The sequence below is a fragment of the Sinohyriopsis cumingii genome, unplaced genomic scaffold (genome assembly GCF_028554795.1).
Source record: "Sinohyriopsis cumingii isolate HCF-2022 unplaced genomic scaffold, ASM2855479v2 utg000379l, whole genome shotgun sequence".
NCBI classification, from domain to species: domain Eukaryota; kingdom Metazoa; phylum Mollusca; class Bivalvia; order Unionida; family Unionidae; genus Sinohyriopsis; species Sinohyriopsis cumingii.
Genome location: NW_028315894.1, coordinates 2,231,035 through 2,258,000, shown reverse-complemented (window position 1 = coordinate 2,258,000; position 26,966 = coordinate 2,231,035). Strand labels below are relative to the sequence as shown.

The 26,966-nt window shown below is 36.0% G+C and overlaps 1 protein-coding gene across 9 annotated transcripts in view; it reads right to left on the bottom strand.

Annotated features, from left to right (window-relative positions):
* The window catches only part of LOC149774224 (uncharacterized), a 154,925-nt gene that overhangs the window by 69,113 nt on the left and 58,846 nt on the right, over nt 1-26,966 (bottom strand). For all 9 annotated transcript variants that reach the window (XM_089945628.1, XM_089945633.1, XM_089945634.1 and 6 more), the window contains 4 exons: nt 19,753-19,872; nt 12,037-12,123; nt 10,395-10,529; nt 3,168-3,290 (listed from right to left, as the gene is read on the bottom strand). In XM_089945628.1, the coding sequence (XP_089801754.1) occupies nt 3,168-3,290; nt 10,395-10,529; nt 12,037-12,123; nt 19,753-19,872 (465 nt within the window). The remainder of the gene's footprint in view (nt 1-3,167; nt 3,291-10,394; nt 10,530-12,036; nt 12,124-19,752; nt 19,873-26,966) is intronic.

The following is a 26,966-nucleotide window of genomic DNA, read 5'->3' as shown; positions in this document are numbered from 1 at the left end:
AGTTTTTTGCATATCAGATATTCTTTTAGCATCTTTGAGGAACAATGTCTAAGCAAGTGTGGATAAGTGTGGCAACAAGAAATCTCCTCGTGATACACATCCCACTTGTTTATCCTGTTACTCTGTATGCACTGTAGATGGCTGTCCATTTGGTACCTTTGGTCTGCTGAGATAAGGGATCTTGAGGAGAGTCAACAAACTTACCAAGCGATTAAGAAGGTATCCTCATCTTCATCAGAGTTCTCCAGGTTCTCTTTTTCTGAGTTCCTTGGGTCTCAGAAAGCTTACCCAAGTCTCCTCAAACACTGCTAGGACTAGTGGGTCCCCTACCAAGGGAATAGTGAGTCATGCCCTCCCGAGAGGTACCAGGGTACCAGGTGTCAGGCAAAGGGCTTGTCTTTTGAGCCCATATGGTACAGGGATTGGTGTCCAGCTGAATCCCTCCTCTCTCCTGACTACCTTTTCATCCCACAGGGGACTGGGAAATGGCTTACAGATGCCAGACTAGGGCAGGATATTGGATCAGCATTCCCCATTTCATATTATTCCTCTTTATCCTTATGGGATGTGGGGATTTATTCCACAGGGAAGCAATTGGCACTTTTTCTACATGCAGCCATGGGCTTCTGGACCTGGGCTGCATAGTAGTGAGGTGGTGCCTGCAGGCCGTAGACCTACTTCATCTTGCAAGGTTGGTTCTAAAGAGAGGGAGGGGGATAGACCTTCTTCCCTAGAAGGCTCTAGACAGGCAAACCACCAACAGAGACCACCACTTTAAACAGTTTATCTCCGGCGCAGGAGTTTCAAGGCTTTTTATTTTTTCAATGATTTTTACTTTTTGGAATGAAGTAACAACTTTGCAATAAATCATGATAAGGTCCACTAGGAACAGTTTTGTATCAGTGTACAATGCATTTTTGGCCAGGCCGCCTCTTGAGACCTGTTGGGGGAGGACCCGCAAATGACCCTGCACATTTGTTTCATTTTTTTTTTTAATGGGGAGGACCAAAATCATGTATACTGATAGAGGAAGATCAAAAAGAAGTGAAAGCCTGTGGCAAATAGATTCATGCGATACTTCATTCCTGAGAGGAATGTAATTTCTAAAAGTGCAAACTTTAATCAAAGAAAACAGGAAAAGGGAGAAACATTGGACAGGTTTGTTAGTTCTTCATGTGTTAGCAGATAATTGTAATTTTGGGACTCTAAATAATGAAATGATCAGAGATTGACTTGTAATTGGAAAACAAGATTCAAAATTTTGTTGGAAAAATTGCGGTTAGATGCAAATCTAATGCTAGAGTTTGTCATTAGTCATGCACGACAAAATAAGGCTGTAAAAATGCAACATTCAATTGAATGAGCAACTGGAGAATGAATGACCATAACAGATGCAGTAAAATCATCTTTGCTAAAATATGGGAAGCATAAACTTAAAACGCAGTCAGTGTAAAAGAAATATTTGTTGTAAAGATATTGAATCAGGCACTCTTGGGTAGGCCCGTGATTCAGGCTCTCAAGATTACTGAACAGGTAAATATATCCTCAGTAAATGCCTCAGACAAAAACTCACATAATGCAAGCAAAATTAATGAGAAATCTATAACATTGAAATTATTGTGAGAAATCCCCAAATCTGTTTAAAGGCCTAAGGAAAACAAAATGGTTCTATAACAATGGACAAAAATGACAAACCTTATGCCTTATCTATCTCAAGAATGGTCCCTATGTCATTATTGAACAAAGTTAAAGAGGAGCTGGATAGAATGGAGAAAAATGGGTGTTATTTCAAAGGTAGATGAGCCCACTGAGTGATGTGCAGGAATGATTATCATGCCAAAACCCAATAGTACAGTAAGAATTTGCATAGATCTAACTAAACCAAATGAATCAGCTAAAAGAGAATCATCTGCCACCATCAGCTGAAGAGCAGGTGCAAGAATTTTCACCAAACTTGATGCAATGGCAGGCTTATGGAAGATAAACCTATCTGAAGAGTCACATCGCCTTGCAATGTTCATTACTCCATTCGGTAGGTTTTATTTTAATCACATTCCATTCATAATCACATCTGCACCTGAATGTTTTCAGAAAAGGATGTTGGAAACTCTTGATCAACATGGTGGAATGCTATGTCACATGGATGATGTTCTTGTTTTTATGGAAACACAAGAACAGTATGATGAAAGACTACAAAGAGTTGATAAAAAATGGAAAGGCTTGCAACACTTGCAATACTGAAAATGGTTGCTGACCTGATCATGAAAAAAATCGAAGCTTGACTGAAATGGCAACTCAGAAATGTAACAGATATACACAAATTTTTCGGTATGGCTGATGAACTTTGCAAATCTAGTCCAAATATGGCAGAAAAATCAAAACCATTACATGAGCTTTTGAAAGGTAAAACCTTGTGGACTTAGGGACCAGATCAAGGATACACTTTTACAGACATCAAGCAAGAAATTATGTCATCACCAACTTTAGCACATTATGATCCAAATAGAGAAATAATTGTATCTGCAGATGCATCTTCAGTTGGACTAGGTGCTGCACCAAGACAGAAGCATGTTAGCACTCTGAGAACGGTGATGTTCACATCATGAGGTATGTCAGAAACTGAGCAATGCTATGCTCAAATAGAAAAGGAGGCTCTTGCAATTACTTGGGCATGTGAAGGCTTCAACAGCTATCTAGTTATGTCACAACTCAAACTTCAAACTGACCATAAACCATTACTAGCACTAATGAACAAATAAAATCTTGGGAGATTTACCCCCATGAATTCAACACTTCAGAATGTATTTGATGAGGTTCATTTTTTCTACAGTCCATGTTGCTGGCAAAAATCTATTAACTGCCTATGCTTTATCCAGAAAATATACTTTATTTCACTCCAGTGTATTATTAAGATTACTTCCCACAGAAAATCCAGTATTGCATGCCCCAGCATCAAATTAAAAATCTTATGTTGCTGGCTTGCTGGTCTATTTCTGTTTATGCATATTCATGAAAAACAATGAAATCTCGGTGCAGGCAGGCACAGGTGAAAAGAGATTATAGTGGATTTTCATCAAATAATGTCTTACAGTGAAGATAAAACCATAGTTTCAACCACTCATGCATGCACATGTATTCATGTGCATGCAGAGAGATATGTTACTTACTGTCCTCGGTTTCTCTATGAGGTACAGTTGTCAGTTCTTGTGATGAATCCTTTAATTTCTCTCTTTCTTCAAGTTGTGATGAGTTCTGAAGATGGTACAGCTGGCTTTTGAGGTTTTTGTTTTCTGTGTATAGAATCAAGAATAAACATTGCATCATGAAAAATGGTGTAAATTGTGATTATTTATTAATGTGAATTTTGAAAATCAAAATAAGATAGCATGAATTGAAAATTTCTTCAGAAATTGATTGTTTATATGGCTTCCTAAATAGGTTAACACTGAAAATGATGAGTTTATTTTCAGTAGGGATAATGTTAGACTCTTAGGATGAACTGCTTCAAGACTTCTGTTTAACAATGCAAAATGAATGTTAAAGATAAAACTATCAAAAATGGTGGAGAGGTCCATGTTATGGAATATCGGTAGTTCTCGGGGCAACATGATCACTATCATTAAAATCATTCAATTCACATATGAAGGAAACATTTCAAACTGACAGATTAAACAATGATATGTGTAATATTGGGTTTCTATACATGGATGCATTACACTAACACAGAAGCTATGGTCTCATTCTAAAGGTTTTGGCTTTATTTCAGACTCTGCTTGATCAAATGTAATCAAGCTAGTTGTCACTTAAAACTAGGAATAAAGTTAACTTTAAAAATTCTATCTCTGTTGATGCACTTATATACTAGAATACTGTTAGTGCAGTTTTCTTAAGCCATTCTTTTCACTAAAACTGGAATGGAATGAATTTGTTCTTCTCACAATGATATGTTGAGAAATCCAAATTAGTATTCACTTAATGCAAAATTGTGTTGCCGTTTGGTTTTGGTGTTTTATGGCACAGCAACAGTTTTAGGTTGTTATGTGCTGAGGCAATTGGTTTAGATTGCCTTGACCAAGGACATGCAATGCTATCTGATCCAAGCTGGTCTGAAGGTAAGATTCAAACTTGCATCTTTTCAGTTGTAAGTCTGGCAAGCTAACTACTGAGCCACTGTAGTTGTTTGGCAACAAAGCATAACAAGCTATACTTTTCTACACCGTACATGCCAATTCCAAGAGCAGGTATAATCATAAATTTTGCTAATACAAGTGGCAAAAAGGCATAATCTGAGCATACAAAGTGTAATCTATATTTTACATGCCATAATTACAGTACACTATCTTAAAAATGTACATTTATTCTTGCTACTAATCTGGTTCTACAGCTGGTCAAAATTCCTGTCATAAATGGGCAAAATCCATGTGGATTAAAACCAGAATACAAACACAAAGCATACTGACACATTATTTATATTCAACAATCACTTTATCTAGTCTACATGTCTAATTTTAGCCGAATGGTCATGAAGTCCACAAATTCTGCATTGAGCCTGAAAATGTCCTTAATCTTTTATTCTTCTTTTCAAATTTGTAAAGCAGTATCGATTTGTCCTTTTTCTGATTCTGGACATGTTTTGATGTTTAAAAAGACACATTTGGTCTAAGAATTTTCATCCACAAGTAAAAAAAAGCCAGTTTCAAATTAAAGAAATGTATATGTTTTCTTGGAAATGGGACATATACATTTACTATAAACAGAGAATTAGGAAAGTGAATGTAGTTCTAGGATGGACAAATTAACTCTATTTACGCTATTTTTAGACAGCAGTCATTCTTTTTGGAATATTCTCAAATTCATAGGATAGTGAAATTAATGAGATGAAATATAAAAGACAAGATTTTATTGCTTTATTTTTAATGTTTAATGAACCAGAAAAGTGTAATCCATATTCAGGCAAGAGCAAGACGAAATTTGGTAAAAAAAGCATAATGATTACCACAGAAGCGTAATGGTTGGCATGTATGCTACAAAGTTATTAGTGCAGCAAGTAACTCACATTCCCATTATTCCTGTTATTATTCTTTTTGTTTCTTTTTTTTAAAGAGGTTGACTGAAAAATGCAGTACATCTATGAAAATCAATGCATTAATCTCTTTAAAGAATTCTGAATTAAGACAGCAGTGTTGCACATTGTTTCGTAAGTTTCAGTTTTTTGTCCAGTTCCCCGAATACTTGACTCCTGTGCACCAACTGGGCATACCATTTTGTCATGGACAAATCGAAACTCCACCTACTGTTCTTCATTAGTCCATACCTTTGCTGGTGCTGGCAATGGCCAGTCACCAAAGGTGATAAAAACATTAAAATGGAATTGAATGCTTACAAATAGTTATTGTTGAGATTTTTTTCTTCTTTTCATACCCCCCCCCAAAAAAAAACACACCTCCCATATGTGCATACATCCTCCCTTAGAGTGAAGAATTGTCAGCATGATGCAATTCCTCATGAGACTCACTTTGTCCTTGGTATGTTATGTGCAAGACAAGCAGAGAATGTTCATCTTTTTCAAGGACGTTAATGTGATCAGACATGTGGCAAACACCAGAGGAAATATGCCTGTTGCAGTGTTTTTCTAACCACAATTGCAGCCTGGCCTCTACAATAATTTATATCTCACGGTGTTATATTATCCGTTTGTTTTTTTCTCCAAATCTTGGTCAAGCATCATGGCTGATGGTTGGGTCCTTTCAATAGTTAACAAGGGGTATCGACACTGGTTTCGGGAACTACCTCCTCTAACCAGGACAATTCAATCTGGTGAAACTGAGGGAAGAAGTGCACATCCTCTTACAGAAAGGGGCAGTCAAGAGAGTCCAGAACAATCAGTCACATGCCTTCTATTCCTGTATCGTCCTGGTCACCAAGAATATTGGAAATCTCACACTATAATCGACCTCTCCCAGTTAAACCGATTTCTTCTGGAAGAACCTTTCAAGATGGATACCATCTCCTCAGTCTGGAATGCACTTTGACCGTCCGAATGGCAGTCTCCATCAACCTTCAGTATGTCTATCTTCATATCCCCATATTTCCTCCTCACCGCAAATATCTCTGGTTTTGCTTATACCATGAAGCTTGTTATTTACAAGTCCTATCATTCGGAGTTTCCATCAGAGTTATGGGAACAGTGTCGGATATCTCTGGTTACTAGGTATACCATTTCTCCAGTATTTTGGTGACTGGTTGATACATATTGTTCAAATCAAGTCCCTTCATTAGGATCTGCACCGCTGTTGGTCGGTGGGTAACTCAGTTGGGCCTTTTGTCCAACCTCAAGAAATCAGAACTCACTCCATAGCAAGATTTCATTTACATGGGGATGAATTTCCTCACAAACCAGAACTTAGAGTTCTACTGGAACTGATAGATCAAATCCTGGCTTTATTAGAAATGCTAAAAGCATAAACTTTTTTGTCTGCTCAACTGTACCTGTCCCTTTTGGGAACCAGAAAGCCACTGCAGACTTGGTTCTATTAGGACATCTTCATATGCAACCTCAACAGTCTGTCCTTATCCCAAGGTGGAAACCTCACAGAGATTCTCTTTCAATACTGATCTGTCTAGGACCAGTGTTTCATCACCATTTGCTGTGGATGAATCGGGACAGATTCGTGATTGGAGTCCACATGCATGCACCTGAACCCCACTCCTATCTGTTCACCAATGCTTCAGATTCCAGTCAGGGCGCTCATTTAGAACCAGAGTGCATCATTTTACAGGGACTCTGGACCTCTTCTGAATCATCCTTCCTCATAGACAACCTAGAAATGAAGGCTATTTATCTAGCATTGCAAGAGTGTTTCGACTGAGTAATGGGTCAATGTTTTCATGGTCTCTTCTGACAACATGTCTATTGTAGCTTATCTCCGATTTTAATGAGGCACACATGCTCCTTCTCTTTGTGTGGAAGTCTGGAACCTCCTATGCTGGGTCACCTCGAGAACATAACACTCAGAGTTCAGCATATTCCAGGAAGAAGAACATTTTGGTGGACAGTCTCTCCAGAATAGGCAGAGCCATCCTCACAGAATGGACTCTTCACCACTCTGTTACAGAGTCCCTTTTCTCACTGTGGGGAAGGCCCCTAGTGGATCTATTTGCAACCTGGATCAATAATAGACTTCATTTTATGTTTCTCCTGTCTCAGATAGAAGAGCACAGGCAGTGGATGCGTTCAGTCTCCAGTGGGATTGGCTGTTTGCTTATGCCTTCCAATCCTTCCGACTGATTCCTCGAGTTCAGCAAAAAGACAGAATTTTAATTACTCAGATCATTCTCATAGCCCCTCTGTACTCATGATTTAGTGATCTAGATCTGTTGATCGCTTTAGCAAGGTCTCTCCCTCTCAGGAGGGATCTTCTGTTGCAACAGCGGGGATCCCTCCTCCACAACAGCCCATAAATTCTCCACGCTTGGCTCATCTCAATCGATCTCTCTGCCAGAACAAACTTTCAGGCCAAGTTGCCAGTTGCATTATTCAGGCCTGGAGAGCTTCTACATCCAAGGTCTATGATGCAGGGTGGAGAATCTTGTGTAATTGGTACCATAGGAAACGTGTTGATCCTATACCCCTCTATAACTTCTGTTGCTGATTTCCTTTTGTTTCTCTTTGAGAACAAAAAAAAATGCTCTGTGTCCACATTCAATGGCAATAGAGCTGCCATTTGAAACACACTTAAATTCTCTCAAGGCAGAGTAATTGGTTCAGATTTGCACATTGCCGAGCTTTTTAAGCATTTTGAACTGCAGAGACTGGTCTCATGCTCTCTTACACCTCGATGGAATATTTCTTGTGTTTTATGGTCATTAACCAAAACCTGCTATAAACCATTGAGTGATGCATGTTTTCAGGACCTCACTCTCGAGACTGTGATTCTACTTGTCCTTGTCTCAGCACGACAGTGAAGTGAGATTCATTGCCTTATCTATCGACACTGGCTGCCTCCAGTTTAATGGGAATTATGATTTGGTTTCCCTCCTTTGTCAATATGGATTTTTTAGCAACAAATTAATTACTTTCCATAGCTCCAATACCAATATAAATTTCCCACATCTTGGTTGAATCTGTGCTGCAGATGACACAGACTTTTATGTCCCGTGAGGGCACCCTGTTGCAATCTTAAGGCATCCAAAGGACAATGAAAGAGTAAGAAGTGTCTTTTCCTCCCTCTCATGGGCTCCACAGACATTTCAGCTGCCACTATTTTATGATAGTCACCACGATCAAAAGAGTGCACTAGTCTCTTACTGATCAAGACCTTTACTTTATGAAATTTAAAGCACAAAAGGATCAATCCGTTGCTACTTCCTGGGCCTACCTTAATCACTCCTCCTTGGACAACATCAAGAAGTCAGCATTTTGGTGTTCCCATAATACTTTTTCCTCTTTTTACTTCTGCTCATTATCAAAACAAAATGCAGGCATTTTTCTCTGGGTTCCATCATTACGGCACATCATGTTGCCCCGAGAACTACCAATATTCCATAACATGGACCTCTCCACCAATGGTGAGTTCTTTCCATTTTCTGTTTATTTTTTATCAGTTTAATGGAGCATCGGCCAACCCTCCTTACTGACAAATTCAGCTAAACAATAGCCATGGGTAAGCTATTGCTGCTATTAAAATTTTGTTTTTTTTCGGGTGGGGGGGGAAACTAATTTTAATTATGCAATACTTACCCATGGCTATTGTCAAATGCCCTCCTCCCACCCCGCTCTGATGTTCTGATGTAATAGTCATCTCTGACAAAGATGAATTGTCTGTGCTTGTTTTGCACATAACATGCCATGGAAAAGACGAGTTGCATGAGGAATTGTATCATGATACTGACAATTCTTTACTCTAAGCGAGGATGTATGCACATCAAACAGACAGTACATTTGCTTTTTTTTTCTGCAGAAAAAATGCTAAACATTAGCCATCTGTATGTATTGTACAATTAAAATTAGTTTTACCCCCCACAAAATTACATATTCATTTCCATTGTAAAGCAGGATATTTAAATTCATTTCCATTGTAAAGCAGATTTAGCAATTCAAGATTTGTAGTAACCGGCCGAGTTCCCAAGGAATGTCATTGACTGCTGGTTGTTTAACATTTAAGGTTTAAATAATGACAGAACATACTCAATTTCAAAGATGACAGGCTTTAAGAAATATACAATTTGGCATTTAATCAATGAATTATTAGTCTGAAGAAAAAAAATGAATTCATAAATTTCAAATATGGGAAATATTTTTAGAAAGGCTGGTAGATATTGAGTGAATACTGAACTTTAATTAGAGCAGGATTCAGAATGGAAGATTTCATAGTGCAACTCTTCAAGTGAACCAGATATTCAAATGTGTAATAGTTTTATCAATTGCTTAAGCATTTGATAAAACATTCACTGTAGTGTAAGCACCCCTTTGAAATTTTTTGTGTGCCCCAGCTTTGCAGGACACAGTGTCCCCTGTGTCTGGAATCCAAGGAGAAACACTGGTCGTTGATACTTTAAGTTTATGTTTTGGTTCTTGTTAGTTTTAACATCACTTTGAACACATTACTGGCAATAGGCCAAGGAACAGGAACTAACTGATACTTTAAGACAAAATTGTTTTTGATAAGGAAACATGAATAAATGTCATCAAATGAACAAGCACAGATCCATTAATCAAGATAAAACTCTGAAATTTGATTTTAAAATTGTCGATAAAGAATTTCAGTACTAATATCAGTAGTTTTATAAAGGTAACTGGAGATGCAGATGTATAATACTGGATCAAAATCTGGTCTGTTTTTGTTTTGCCAAAATATATCAGTGTTGTAGCAGAACAAATGTTCTCATCAGAAATTTTTTTCATTGAAGGTTTATATGTGGTTTTACTGTGGGATAGTTTGTGTGCAGAGTATAAGCACATGTCCAGCTCATCTTTATGACAGAGCATTTACATTTACATCTCAGAGTTAGACATACAGTTGCAATTGGTGAATTTTAAATAACATCAGGACAAATGGATAATTCCAAATGCAGCACATTATTTTAAGCAATAGAACACAGTCAGGCATTTTTAAGTTTATTCCACGGAATGACAAAAGAATGCTGATCAATGAAGCAAACTGCAGACGTATACTTATAACTGTCATTGGATTGATTCCTTTTCTTAAAGACAAAGAACTTGAATAAAAAAATTTAAAAAATGTTTACTTGATCTTAAATGTTACCACAAAAAGTAACAGATACCGACTTGTAAGAATATATGATTCAGGTGATGAAACAAAATATCTTTTGTGATAATTAGAAAATTATTTAGATTTTTCATTCTGAAAACCCCAACTTCCAGACCCCAGTACCTTTTATTAAAGCCTGCATTTTTGCTTTAAAATTTTGTTGGGAATCACGTATGCTCTTGAAAATACTTGAATCTACATTAACTTTGTTAACAAAGTGAACCCTTTGAGTCCGGTTTTCTTCATGCAGTTCTTGATCTGAAAGTAGATAATATATGATACACCTTTTGTTCTTTTATATGTAATGATAGATTTATTCTCTGAATCTTAGGTTGCAAAACTTTACAATTATGCTTTCCAAGAAATGCCCACCAACACAAACACACACACACCAAATCATTTTCAAAACTGAGTTGCACAAGTATTGATATAAAAGTAGGAAATGCATAATTCAACCCATAAAAATGAATTAATGAATTAAGTGAGGTATTTTGATAATAATAGTCTATCACGAAATTAGTTTTTGTAAATCGGACTGTTGTCTGCTGTTAGGTTCTAGCAAGTTAGCAATTTAAAACTGTTTTTCTCATCTGTCCTGCCACCATCATAAGATATAGCAAGTTAACAAAAACCATTCTCCTCTTCTGTAATACAACAATCATAAGATAAATAGCAATTTTCAGGGATATGAATTTTATATTTTTAATACCAACAAGTTTTGAGATTTTTAGTACAATTTTATTCTAAGTAGTATCACTTGAAATGATTTTTCAGAACATTCTGTAGTGATGTATAGTAAATGCTGTGGTAAACTCCTTCTGAACCTTTAAAGGAGCATGTTTAGCTAATATTCGTCATACCTTCAGAAACTTCAGTTAAAAATGTATATATATGATAGAAAAGAATCACTGATAATTTAGTTGCAAAAATGAGCATACTGCAGATATTTCCAAAACATTCTAACATCACTGTGATGCATTAAGTATTACTGAAAGAGATTTTAAACTTAATATTTTGATTTGAATCTGCTGCAGTAAATTCAAAAGGGTGCAAGCCCCATTCACAATGGTTTATCAGTTTGCACTACAACAAATAAACTGTTTTAACATGAAAGTCTTTCTTTTCATTGGATTTTAATGAAATTTTATTTGAAATAAACCTAGCAATCATTAAGAAAAAAGATTATCATTTCTCAGGTTGAATGAAATGTATGTTATGTCTATTTTTTCAAACCACTTTTAATTGTAAAATATAATAATAACACACAGAGTATACAGTAAAACCCTGCTGTATAAATACCTCAGTTTTAAGAACATCTAAAACTGCCACAAGTTCAAAGACTCGCAGTTGAATTACAGTATTTATCACATCTACTAAGACCGTCCAGGTAAAAATACCATTTTTCTCATGCCATGTGAGTAGTTTTACCAACAAGCTTTTGCTGTATATAAAAAATACTTGCTTAGCAGATACCTTTTTTAATTTTAACCTTTTGCTTCTCGATTTTTACCCTACCAAGAACATAAATATAAGATTTTTAAACTGAGGCCAGTTAGTAAAGAATACTGATAGAACATGTTCTAATAGTAATGAAAGGCCTGTTAGCCTGTTATCTGCATCAGAATGTACTGCTTTGTTCATTTACTAATCTGCTAATAAATGCCGTATCAAATAATGTAATTCAGATATGTTAGTTTACTTTTACTACATTATCTCCATAACTAGATAGAAACCTTATTTAAATGAATTCAGTCATAAAACATACCTGTCAACATGGGTTTCCTTTGAAGGGCTTCACGTTCAATGGCAGTGTGTTCCTCACCATCATTTACATTTTTTTGCTTCTTAACACCTATGGAGACAATATTTTTAAAACAATTATGCTTATTTAACTAAAGTAGGATGCAAGTTGAGTTAATCTTAAATTAATCATGGAAGGAGATATTTTTGCTGAACACTCTTACACATGAAATATTAAATGAATATCACTTGAAATAAATAATAAATTAGTAAAGAACTTTTATAATTTTATGGTGAATATTCTTCAAGCATTTGCAAAATAATCAAAGTTTGTGAATTGTTTTCAAACCATATGGTTAGATATAAAATTCACAAGTAGCTGCCATTGGAAGTATTCAATGATCTCCTTCACTTGTTGAACAAGAGAGGAAGCACTTTCATTAAAACCCATTCAGTTCGAAACATCAGAACTGCAAACAAAACTCTTTATTTTTTTTTTTACAACAAAAGCATCAGGGTCATGCAAGTTTCCTTAACTGACAAGCAAGGATAAGGGAACCTAGTTTAGCTGCCAACAATGAACTTTCTAGGCACATCAATAAACAATCCTGACAACACGGATATTAATTTTCTAGACAAGATTTTCATGGCACATAACCTAAGGAGATAGAAAATAATGTCCAGATAGTAATATTAACCAATTACCATGTAGCATCTGTTACTGTATAGGTTATTATGCCAAGATCTCAGTGTGCATAAATACAACACCTGTTAGCAATACAATTCTATGTTAATAGGCCTGCTTATAAAATTTTAAGCAGGATAGCATATATTAAGTATGACATCCATTTTAACATTTTTACCTTTTTATTATCTTCCTGTATATATAGATTCTTTAAGAGTAAAATTTAATTTTTATGGCAATATAGTTATTTTGCACCAAACAATGTTTTTCATGTTTTAAAATCTTCAGAAAATTCATTCACCGCTAAGTCGTTGAAGCTTAGTGGCCAACCCTGACCTTTATTGTCCTCTAAATCTACCCATTTGTTGTCTATATCTACATCGCTAAATCATTAGAATTTGATAAGTTATTAAAAAAGTCATATTTCCTACATCAATATCGGTGCCTACATGTATATAATTCTCACTGAAGCCTTCATATTCATAATTCTAATTGTCCAAACTCAAGAAAGTGCCGAATGAAATCCACGGCCTCCATTTTGAGAGTGGAGAATCCAGCCTAGTTGCTTTAACTCTTTGCTTCCCATATAAAAATAACCCTTTTATCTTAGTCCTACAATGTAAGACATTGCACGTTATTTTTGTTTTAGTGCTATGATGCCCAAAACATAAATATCAGCATCGAGGTCTTACATGTAGGACTACCTCTTACCTGTGCCTCACATACGACATTCATGACGTCATACTCTCATTCACCATAAAAAAAACACAAACTGTAAGGCAACGTCATCTTCAAGAAATTATATTCTCACACTGCTGGAATAGCCTCAAAATAACCTAATCATTTCCACTGCGAGTTAGCATTTGTTATCAATGCCAGATTACCATAAGTTATTCTTTGTCATCATTTCGTGACAAAACAACTACTGATGCACAAGTTGCTTTGTTTTAAACATAGCAACTTGTGCTTCGAAACTTAAAACATAAATATGTAAATATCAATATGATCTCGAATATAAATACCAACTGGGGCCCCGAATGGCCGAGTGGTCTAAAGCGCTCTTCGTTACGGATCATTGCCATCTCACCTCTGTCTGCGGCGGTTCGAGTCTAAGATTCAGCCAATGTGGGCATGTGAGAAAGCTTGCCAGTAGCTTCTCGTGGGTCGGTGGTTCTTTCCGGGGTTTTCCGGGTTCTTCCTCCACCATTAATACTGGCTGCCATGTATAGCCTATCGTGCTGAAAAATGGCATTAAACCCCACAACAACAACAACAACATAAATACCAACTATTTAGCAAATCACTTTTCTTAGACTTTCATGTTGAGGAACAAAACAAACAAACATGACAATAAGAAAAATCTATCAACAATTGTATTGAAGCACATCACAGCTACTCCTCTACAATGAACATTGGTTTCTTTACGTCTCTTTTCTCCATGCTTGGTACAGTATTTGCAAGTGGATTTTTTCCTTTTAAGTGTCGGCAGTCTGTGTGTCTGAATATTGGCCTGTGTCACTGGGGTTACAGATTTTCGATGCATGGCAACCTTCCTGCACTTGAAACTTCCTATAAGCTGCTTTGCCAAATTAATTCGAAAATCTAACTGTCTGTCAAAATTGTTTTCTTCTTTCCTCTCAGGATGACTCGCCACCATTGTTATATCTGGCCCTGAGTTGGTCACATATGTCAAACCTTCGGTAGTACTGTTGGTAATTTATGACTGCCCTTGGACAGTTGACCAGTCGCAATGTCTCAATTTTCTGTTTCCAATGATGGTTGGGTCTGCTGCTGTGGATAGAACTATGACTGGTTTCTTGTCCTTCCACAGTGTGGCAGTCAGGTTTCCATCCTGTCTGATTAAATGGTCTCCTTGCTCTATAGATGGTGGATATTTAAATTCCTATGGGAAGCATTTACGGTTTTTCCTCATGGTGCTGCAGGCATATATACCATGTCTCAATAAACTTCATACCAGTCAAATGGATGTAAAAAAGTTATCAAAATATACATGATAAAATTTTCCTCTTAAAGGCTTAGTAAGCTTTTGCACAACTCGATAGGCAAGACCCTTCATGCTTTCATTCACTTCATCTGTATCTTTCTTCCCCTGGTAAAACTCAGACTGTGACAGAAACCAGACAAACTATCACAGTGCATCCATACTTTCAGGCCCCACTTGACTGGCTGTGAATGAAGATACTGCTTGGCCTTGTGTCGTCCATTGAATGCAATCATACCTGTAAAATGCATTATCTTCTGGACAGATCATTTAATGAAGTATTGCATGAAATTTTAATCAAAACTTAAAACAGGATTAGTGAATGAAAGTTAATATTTTTGAATGTTATTATTATGAAAAGGTACACGTTAAATTTCAAATATTCATGAGACTAATGTTTAGATTTATGTATGGAGATGTGATAGATTGGAGTTGTGTGGTTATGAATATCTCAGGTATGTTTTTGTGTGTATATGATAAGCACACATAAGTGGTTCATATTAAACATACAATATAAATCGTGAATATATTATGGGCATGTATTTTGTGTGTGTATTTTTAAAATTATGATATTAATGTGAAGATGAAAGACAATAAAATATGTATGCATGCATGTATGTGTATTTCTTCATTTTATGATCCCTATGTGAGAGAGTGTCTGCTGTGCAATTTACTGTTGTAAAGAAATACATTAATTGTAATGAATGTAGAAATGTATAAAAACCTTCAACAGTGGTTTGATGTTGGCAAGGCTTGTGTGACTTCTCAATGTTGTGTTGGCCAGAGCTTCATCCAGTATTGGACATATTTTGTGAAGTTTTGTCATGGTATATGGGTGATCTGCAGGAAAATCTGTGTTGTCATCATTTAGGTGTAGGTACTGGAGGAGTTTTTCAAACCTTCTGCATGGCATCATATTTTTGATTTCTTCACTGGATAGAAACTTGTCATGTGACAAATAAAAAACTATAGTCAGAAGCTTTGAATATCCCCATAAAGATCAACATGCCAAGAAAGGCAGACATCTCAGGCACAATGGTCTCTGTCCAGTTTGCATCACTGATTTCATGATCCACATGTTGTTCAGCTGCAAATTTATTTGTTTCACTTGCAATCTTTTCAATAAGTCCAACTGGAAAATATAACTGGAAATAATAGTCTTGTTCTGGTGCTGTTTCATGCAAATTATGTGATGGTCGTGAATGCTGAGTAAATGGACTTTTTCTGCCAACCAGACCAGGACCCCACCCACCCATGTGACCATGTCCAATGAAATTATGGTGATTATTGCTGTTGGATAGTGCTGTGTATATTACATTGTGTGGGAACATGTTTAGCAAACAATTTAAAATTGACTGGCAGAATAAAATCTGCTAATGTTTGTGATTTTTTTTCTCCCCCTTTTTTGTTTAAAATCAGAATTTCTCTCTCTCATATTAAAATCAAGATAATTAAACTTGGTATGTTTTGTGAAACACCTAAATTGTCTCAGCATTCTTTGCTCAGAAATATTTAATCTCTTGCAATACACTTATATGATTGCCTTTTAGTGGGCGAGTTTTTGAATGTTAAACAGCATTGTGAACAACTTAAAAAGAGAGCCTGCACTATGTACAGCAGCTGATCCAACAGGTAAGTTCCATGCGCTGAAGTGGATGTCCACGATTACACAATTATATTGCTGCGACTTTTAACTAGAGCAATAAACTTAATCTGTCCACTACAAGCCATGATTTGAGCAATCCACGATGACCACAATGTCATGTCCATGACAGACACATCGTGAAAAGGATTAAGGTCCACTGTGGGAATGTGGATTTTCTGAAAAACATGATGCACTTACTGTATATTTTAAGTCTGATTAAACATTTTTTGGTGTACATACATAACAAATGCATTTTTTATGACTATATTAATATCACACATTTGTACAATATATGTGGCCAGTGACCATTAAGGCTGGGTTTGGTAAGCAAACAGATGTCATTACCAGTGATTGCAATGATGCTGCTGCTGCTGATGTTCCCTCTGCTGTGGTGCATGATGCATTTTATTGGGTCTGGTAAAGAGGATGTTAATTTCTTCAATATACACCTCTGCCTCGATAACTCACGCACATCGGGGTACAAAAACATCAACCGCACTATAAGTGAGGCACGAGTTATCAAGGGACCTATTAAAAAATCACCAAAACTAATAAAGGGATCAACGTAAAGGCAAAGGGGCATGGGGGTAGGGGTGGCAGGTTGTAGTGTTGAATACTCAATTGATAATCGTGCTGAGATTAACTGTGAATAAATATCTCTTCATAACGGTGTACTTGGTTTATTTTTTCCTCATTCAGCAACATTATTTTCAGGATAAATAACAGCATATTGTTGAGGTCATCAAAAACATTAATCCACATGGTTTCCATTCGCCTAGCACGTGTACCACTTCACACATTGTGTACTACGTCACTAATTTGTGTGTTGAATTGGATACATTCTAGTTTTATTGTTTGATCCAAATTAGCTGGGTTTTTTTAATACAAAAGATCGACGCTCTTTTCGAGAAACATTGTCAAACGAATGAACGAACGATAGATAGATAAGATAGATAAGATAGATAGATAAATAGATAGATTTGATTGTGGTAGAAGTAAAATGAAAAATAATTTCACAAGGGTTAATCACTACCAGCATGAATTTAATGGGTCTACAAATTTAAAACGTAAATTTGAACACGATAATACTTGCCGTTTGTGACACGCTTGACAAATATACAATTCTGTCGGACATTTCTGCGCACTTAAGGTTTCCGTCTCCAATACTGAAGCAAAATGCATACCGAATTCCACCGATTGATGAAAATAAAATACAGCTATGCTTACCATTTGAAACGAGGCAATTGTCACCAGAATATTATGTTCAAAATAATATTAATACCCCCCCTTGCGTGTTTTCCTGGCTCGCAATATGTCGTCCTATTCTGCGCACAGCTTTGAAAAGATGTAATGTTTATCCATCGGGCTACAGAAATGAAATATATTACTTTGGACTGTTTCTGTCAGCAGTTCAGTCGATTTTCTGGGTTACCGTTTCAAGAAGGTCATGGAGTGGGTCTTCATGTTGACATTTAGAAATCACATTTTCATATGCATTTCGAGTCGAAATGCGGTATATTTTTGTACTCTTTATGAATATCACTTGCCTTAATTAAAGTAGGATCATTCTTTCTTGATACAAAATGGATTTTTTAAACAAAAATAACACGTGATTCAATGTTTACAGAAATGATGTATCGTTGCGCAGAATTACCCGATGTACAGAATTAGCCGACATGGTGGTAACTTCACATTTTGAAATAAATCAGTTAATTTTTTTTTTGTTACTCCTGCCGCAGAGCGAAATCCCACAGATTTCTCAACTGTATGATGTTTATATAGTCAACATTTTGTGTCTCCAGCCACCATATAAAAATGTGAAACCATTTTCGATTGGTCAAATGAAATGAATTTTGATAACGGTAGTGACCACAATATTTTATGCTCCGATTTTCATGCCTCTGAATTTTTTTTCTGTACCTCCCTTACTTGATTTGATATAAAAGACATATTTAAAGTGATAAAACAACACAGGTCTCTTTTATTTGATTTTTTTAATGCAAAAAAACAATTACCCAAGTTGTTGATCAAAACAAAGCCGGCATGTAATTAGGTTCTCACAGAAGTACTCACGGGTTTCGATGTGATGGTTGCTTGACTCTTTTCATGTTTTCATAAAACAGAATATGTTGCGATTATAATGTTTACATGGAAACGGAATTAAAGGATTAGAACGTGACTTTCACATAGCAAGACATTTAATTGGTGTTTATTTCATTCTCTGTTGTCGCCTGTTAGCATTTACCAGATGTTTTCATTGAATGCTGTTTCACCAGACTTTATTTACAGTGTATTGACAACTATTTATCATAAAAAAACTTACATAATATATGATATCTTATTTAGATCTTGCAAATTTCACAATATGGATTCTATCTTTATAGGCATGAATCACCATTTTCGATGATAAAACGAGCGATGCATCAAGGTTTAAATTACCAATTCTTATCGTAATTTTTTCACGTTCAGCATATTTTAAAGATATTTAAAATATATTTTCAATGGAAAAAATTGGGAGCCATGCTGGACACTGCATTATAAGCAGGATTGCGAGTTATCCGGGCGCGAGTTATCAAGGGGGTGGTGTATATGAATTCTGCTAGTGACACTGTCACATCTGTGATACCAACAACTGAGGATATTTGTTTGCTAAATTAGTGAGTGCCAGGAAGCAACCAATGTTTCTCCTCCTAGAAATGATGCAGATGACAATGATTCAGTAGCAGCTGTTGTATCTGGAGAATGTGATTGTTAGCTACTCTATTTATAAGATTAGTTCAGTGTGACACACATGATATTCTTTAAGAGTATTAGTGTGTCACTGAAAAACATCAACACAAACTCACTGATTAAAAAAACAAACGTCTACTGACAGTTTTGTTCTTTCAAAATAAATTTTAAAAAAAATTAATAGTAACTTATTGAACAAACATATTTTTACATAAAAGTGATATATATGATTTATCATCTTTCGTGATAATGTGTATTGATACAAATGTACATTGTTTGAAACTTGTATTACCATTACATATGATATATCATACTAGTATAACATGTTAACCACGTGCATGTCCAATGTCATTATCATTAACAAGTGTATAAACATTTTGAAAATAAAGGATGAATTTGGATACAACATTTATGGGATATAACATTCTAAAAATCTGACTCCCCTGTGAATCTTTATAAACAATCTTAAATGTGTATGGTGATAATATAAATATAGTGTTTCCAGTGACACACAGATTTGCCAAATACTTTCTCATTGATCTCCTGAGTGGAAAATACAATTATATTATTGTAACTGTTCTGTGAGTTTTCTTTTCTTCCTTTCAGATCATGTGAAATATTAAATCGCTTACATCTCTCTGCGAGATTTCTGGTCAGTTTATATAACAGCAGAACTTACATAACTTTCGTTTTTTCCAGCATTCAAAGGCAATGTGTATGATAGCTGCCAGAAACAAAACCGAAACCGTCAGCAGCAGCACATGGATCACTGAGAATTTTGCATCCTCACAATTTGGAGCTGGAAGAGAAATTGTGTCTTATGAATACTACAGACCACAGTATCATCTGAAGGTAAATCAAGAATTCATTAACACTCTGGTTTTTAATTTTGTGAAAATTGCTGTTATTTCCATGCTATTGATTACACTGGTCAACAGTGAAATCATTACTGACTTGAAAAGGCCCTAATCTGTAGTATTTTGGTGTGCCGAACACGAATATAACCGTGAAAAATTTGTATTGGCTCTCGTTTTGAAGATATTCATATACCTCATTTTCTATGTTTCACTGTGTAAATTTCTCCAGTAGGACTGCAGCAACATCCGGAATAATGATGTAACATTGCATAATACCATCATGCTCACATCATCCACAGTTGATTGCATCATTTTCTGATGAAATGCAATACTAATGCCATGCGGCTGCTGAAGTAAGTTGACGTCAGCAGTGTACTATACATGTGTAGGCCTATTATACTAATGCCAGGCGGCTGCTGAAGCTGACGTAAGCAGTGTACTATATAAAGCCCAATCAGATAGGTTCAGCATTTAAAATATTTTAGACGTTGTGCGAGACAGTTCAAGCTACTGTTACATAAAACTTATTATTTTATCCATTTACGTACAATAAAGAACAGTAATGCCTCGAAAGTGTGTTAATACCGCGGACAATTTTTGCTATATTTGTGGGGAAGTGACATTTGCCAACCAGAAGAAAAGTATCAATTCTCAAGTGAAGAAGGCATATCATCTTTACTTCGGATGCAAGGTTGGTGACCAAGACAAGCCTTGGGCTCTGCATATATGCTGTGCTGCTACATGTACAACACAGCTTTCACAGTGGTTGAATTGCAAAAGGTCATCAATGCCGTTTGCAGTCCCAATGGTGTGGAGAGAGCCAAGCAACCACCTAAATGACTGTTACTTCTGCTTGGTTCCTCCTCTTTCCGGTGGAATAACGAAGCGAAAGAAGTCGAGAATAGTCTACCCAAACATTCCGTCTGCATTGAGACCAGTTCCACATGGTGAGGGACTTCCTATTCCAGAACCTCCAGCAGAATATTCTCTTGATTCATCTGACGAAGACAAAGGTGAGTCGACCTGTTCTTCTCCTGGTCCATCAGCATGCAGTGATCCAGATTTTCACTGTGGTGCATCATCAACCCCACACAGAATAACACAGGAAGAACTAAATGACCTGATTCGTGATTTGGACTTATCAAAGAACAAGGCAGAATTGCTAGGATCAAGACTCCAACAATGGAATCTTCTAGAAGAAGATGTCACAATTACTGCATATCGAAAGCGCCACCAGCAATTGGAGCCTTTCTTCAGAAAGGAAAGTAATCTGATATTCTGTTCCGATATTGAGGGCCTCATGAATGCTTTAAAAATCACTCATGACCCACAAGAATGGAGACTATTTGTGGACTCTTCGAAACTGAGTCTCAAGGCTGTGCTTTTGCACAATGGAAACATTCTTCCATCTATTCCAGTAGCGTATGCTGTCCACATGAAAGAGACATACGATAACTTAAGGCAGCTACTGAATTCCATTGAGTATAACAAGTACAGCTGGCACCTCTGTGGTGATTTGAAGGTAGTTGCCCTTTTAATGGGACTGCAGCAAGGATATACAAAATACATGTGTTTCTTATGCGAGTGGGATAGCCGAGCAAGGGAAATGCACTACATGAGGAAGGAATGGACTCACAGGCAGAATGTAGCCATTGGAGAGAAGAATATCCAACAGCCAGCTCTGGTTGAGGCTCAGAAAATCTTGCTACCACCCCTTCACATCAAACTAGGTTTGATGAAGAACTTCGTGAAAGCCATTGACCGGACTTTGCCAGCATTCCGATACCTGCATGAAAAATTCCCTCGACTCAGCGAAGCAAAGATTAAAGAGGGAGTTTTTGTGGGTCCTCAGATTCGAGAGCTTTTCAAAGATGACCGGTTCAACAACTTGCTGGAAGGTGACGCGAAACAAGCATGGAATGCTTTTCGCCTAGTTTCTACAAACTTCCTCGGAAATGTTAGGGCAGAAAACTATAAGGAACTAGTAGAAGACATGTTGATGAAGTATAAGAAACTTGGCTGCAATATGTCTCTAAAGATTCACTTCCTTCATTCCCATTTGGATTTCTTTCCTAGCAACTGTGGTATTGTTAGTGATGAACACGGCGAACGTTTTCATCAAGATATCGCAACAATGGAACAAAGATACCAGGGAAAATGGTCCACTACAATGCTGGCTGACTACTGCTGGACACTCCTCAGAGATGCTCCCGAACAGCTGTACAAGAGACAGGCGAAGAAATCTAAGATGTAGTCAATGACTTGATTTTTTATAGGTAGGCTATTACAGTTGACCTTTTACTATTGGAATGCATTTCGTTATGTAAACATTAATTTCTTGCAGATTACAAAAAAACTAGAGCCAATTTTGCAATTTGACTGTCATATTCGTGTTCAGCACATAAAAATTGATAAGAATTGACTAATTTTATTTCAGTAACATGACTTTTGTAAAAATTTGTTGTCCAGTGTTATGTTGCTATGTCATGAAATGCAAGGTATACTATCTGATGTGCTTCTTTTTTGTTGTTGCAAGGACTGCTTTCTACTGTTCATGAGACTTTGATGACTTGTGTTGATAGATTGCCTTATACAGTTCATCATTTTTAGAAGCTGATGCTATTAAGGAACAGGTATTTTCCGATGTGTATTTTCAGAGGCAGTTTCTTAGAATGAGAATATTCTTTTAATATTTAAATTACTACCTTAAAAGTAAATGAAGACTAACTTTAAAATGCCATCTGTTGGTAAGTACAGCAATTTGAAACTATTGATAATCAACTGTTACAATAACATTTTCACCATAACAGTTGGTGGTGTTATGTTTTGTATTAAAGAATCTTAAGTGTGAAATTTGATCATGAAATATGCTTTTCTTGAGTATAGTGATGATCATCTTGAAGATCATGGGGCTCAAATTTAATGCTTGTATTCTCACAAAATGGAAGTTAATTATGCAAGCTGAGATTTTAGGCTGCTGCATCTTTTTGCAAGACTAAATTGTCCAATGATGTGAAGTAAATCTTTTATAAAACTACTTAAAGTATGAAAATTCAACAGTATCATGTGCATAATTTGGAAACATCAAAGCTTGTTTTGGAATTGATTATTTTGCCATGAGATGTGCTCTTCAGCATGTAGCTCACACTGGCTATACATGTACCTATTGACAATACATGGTGGACTATGGAACAAGCATTATCTTCTCAACGGGAAACAGGATGTGTTTGCTGTGCAACCATTTCATTCACAAATATGGAAATATTTCTGATAGTATCTGGGACCCTGAGTGGCCGAGTGGTCTGAAGCGCTCACCATTATGGCTCTCTATCTGCATGGGTTCGAGTCTCGGGCTCAACCAATGTGGGTATGCAAGAAAGCTTGCCAGCAGCTTCTTGTGGGTCAGTGGTTCTTTCTGGGTTCTTCGTCCACCAGTTATGCTGGCCACCATGTATCGCCTATCACATGCTGAAAAGTGAACCACTTATCCAAGCATTTGTGGCAGATGAGGGGCATTTCTGGAGAAAAGCAGAAGGTTGAGGATGTATACATAGCACATCACTGTCATTGGCAGAAACAGTTGCTCTTTAAAAAAGGAAACTTTTTTATCAGTCACATGATGTGTCTCATGATGTATTCTATATAAACAGGACAACTGCACTATTTCATAGTTTAAAGCAGTCTTTTGTTGTCTATATATATATATATATATATATATATATATATATATATATATATATATATATATATATATATAATAAAGGGAGGAGGTCAACCCTCAACTTGAAACAAAGGATGGGTGGGTGTATATATGTTCTGCCTCCAGCTTTACTCCAATAATGGCCCTCATCCTTCATATATGCTTGGATGAGGGGTTCATTATGTTCCATAAAGCCTCTGGTCTCACATGTATACATAGCACCTTTAAAGATAGGCAAACAAAACATCTGTTAAAAAAAACATCAAAAGGAAAAAGGAACACATTTTAACCTTTAAATCATCAAACAAATATTACTTATATGCAATTAATAACTGCTTCAGCAAAACCCTTATAATTAGCCTGAATATAACCTTAGATACAATTTGTGAAAATTCTTTTCTGATGTCCAGTCTGCTGTTTTCAAGATTTCTTCCAAGGAACAGCCTTGTCTTAAAGCAGCTAATGCTGCAGCATTTCTGTACAAACGAGTCTTGAACATAGAAGTGTAAATTCCTGGTGGTTCTAAAACTTTTCTTAACCATCTAGCAATAGTACATAGCATGTCACTCTGTCATTGGCAGAAACAGTTGCTCTTTAAAAAAAAAAGGAAACTTTTTTAATCAGTCACACGATTTGTCTCATGATGTATTCTATATAAACAGGACAACTGCACTAAGTATTTCATAGTTTAAAGCAGGGTTTTCTTGTGTGTGTGTATATATATATATATATATATATATATATATATATATATATATATATATATATATATATATAATAAAGCAGCTGATGCTGCAGCATTTCTGTACGAATGAGTCTTGAACATATGTGTAAATTCCTGATTGTTCTAAAACTTTTCTTAACCATCTAGCAATAGTACTAGTTGTCACAGCTCTCTGGGAACAATAAGACTCCAAAATTTGAGCAGATTTCCAAAGATTTTAAGTTCTGTCAATATAATACAACAAAATGTGTATAGCATATAGCTTCTCATCATAATAATGTATCAGTTCAAAATGGAAATTCTTACCTTGTTTGAAGTTTTCAACAAATCAGTAAAACTGAACATTATTTTATCTGCCATACAAGTCATGTTACACATATTTAAAGATTTTAGAATTTGTTTTCTTGGAGCTGTAGATAAAGAAATGAGAGCAACCAGCTTCATTTTTAAAAACCCTCTAAGATTTAGTTTCCGAAGGAAAAAGTTTTCAAGGGTATTTCAAGACTGGCTTATATCCCCTGTATTGAAGTATCTTGGTTTTGGTGGATAGGTTTTTGTGGAAGTCTAATTGGAAGAGAAATAAAACATGACAAGACTAAAGAAAACCAGGATTGTGATGTCCAGTGTGGAACAATTAAGAGTGCTTTACTAACATCAGCAACTATTTTATTCAATATTTTCCCAATAAGATTAAAAGGGGGAAAAATGTATGGGATTGAACCATGTCAAGAGAAAGAGAAGGCATCAGTTTTAAAATCACCTGGTTCTGGAAACCACAAAATGAACTTCTTTAGTTGACAGTTTAATCAAGATGCAAAAAGATCTGTCAGGAACAAAAGAGTGCACAGTTTTTTAAACATTTCTCTTTAGCTTCCATTCAGTGGAGCCCGAAAAATTCCTGGATAGAAAATCTCCCTGTACATTGTTTGCCAGTAATATGGACTGCCGAAATGAATATATTCCTTTCCAAGCACCATTCCCAAATCTGTCTTGCTAGCTGGTCCAATTGAACAGATGCCATTCCATCCATATCATTAATATACGAGATAGCACATATATTATCAGACTGAATCTCAACATGTAAAAAATTTTATGATCTGAATAAATAGCTTGTAAGGCAAAAAAAGTTGATAACAACACCAGGTAATTTATGGAAAAGATGGTCTCACTCTTGTCCCGTCTAACAAAGATTGATCTGTTGGAACCAACTTCATAAGCTCACCACTCCGAGGGTGATGCATCAGTTTGAATAGTAAAGGCAATCTTGTCTTGTCTGATAGATATTCCATTCTTACCTGCCACATTTAGATACCACCACTCCAGTTCCTGGATACCTTCTGAAGATAAATGTATTATCAACACTTTTGTTTTTACAAGATATTTTTATCATGTTCCAAACACCTTTCGTGCATTCGAACTTCCAAGATGGCATAAATGGCATTTATAAGCATACCAATAAATGATGCCAACCGTCATACTATATTTTTTATTGGTTAGATTCTTGGAAAGAGTATACTTTTTTCCACTTTCTCCTCAGTAAGAAAAAACCTTAAACTGCAGTCTATCGCAAAACCAAAAAAGTCAATTCTTTGAGATGGATTAAGTACTGATTTTTCTAGAATGATTGTGAAACCAAGAGATTTTAATGTCTCAATCATAGTCCATGTATTTTGTAAGTAAATGTGACTGTCACCATCCAAATTCAATGAGTCATCAATATAATAGGAACACCTAATGCACTGCTGCCTGTCTGAACCATGCATAAATGGGTTTTAGGATCTTAGTGTAAACCCTTGGAGCAGAGGAAAGTCCAAAGGATAAACACACAAATTGAATAAGCTGACCATTCCAAATAACTTTCGAAACTTTTAATAATCTTATATATATCTGAAAGTAAGCATAATTCAGAACGATGGAAGTAAATAAATCATTTTCCTGGATGGGATCTAAAACAATTTTAAATGTTTCTTGCTTGAAATATTCATAATGAACAAATTTATTCAACTATTTCAAGTTGATAATTGGGCAGAATTTCCCATTAGGTTTGGAAACAATAAAATAGTCTGAAACAAATTGATTGCTCTCCCATATGGATGGAACTATAGCGCTACTTTGCACATAAGTTCATTGATTTCATTGGAAATAACAGTTCTCTGATCATCAGAAAAAGGAATTTATTTTGGAAGAAAGGATTGGAAAGGCATAGAATCAAAGTCTATTTTGTACCCAAAAACTGTTTTCAGAATCCACGACCATGAGTGAAATCATTCCATGTAGCAATACAGTGTTTTAGCTTTCCCACAGAACATACCTCAGTGGATTTTAATTAGCGAGCTCATTTGAGGGGCTGGTATAATCAGGTCTCCTTCGTCTATTTGGATTCCGGTATTGATACCTCTAAGTATTCTGGGCTCTAAAGGGTTGAGATCTAAATCTTGCCCTCTGATTGAAACCTATACCTCTTATGGGTCCACTGTCTATAGCGTCTTGGCCTCTATTAAAACCCGTGTAAGTCTGGGCATAATTTTCTTTTGCAAGTGCAAACCAAGTGTCACATCTTTTAATTTCCCTAGCCACATTATCTCCAAGAAGCATAGATGTTATAGGGGTAA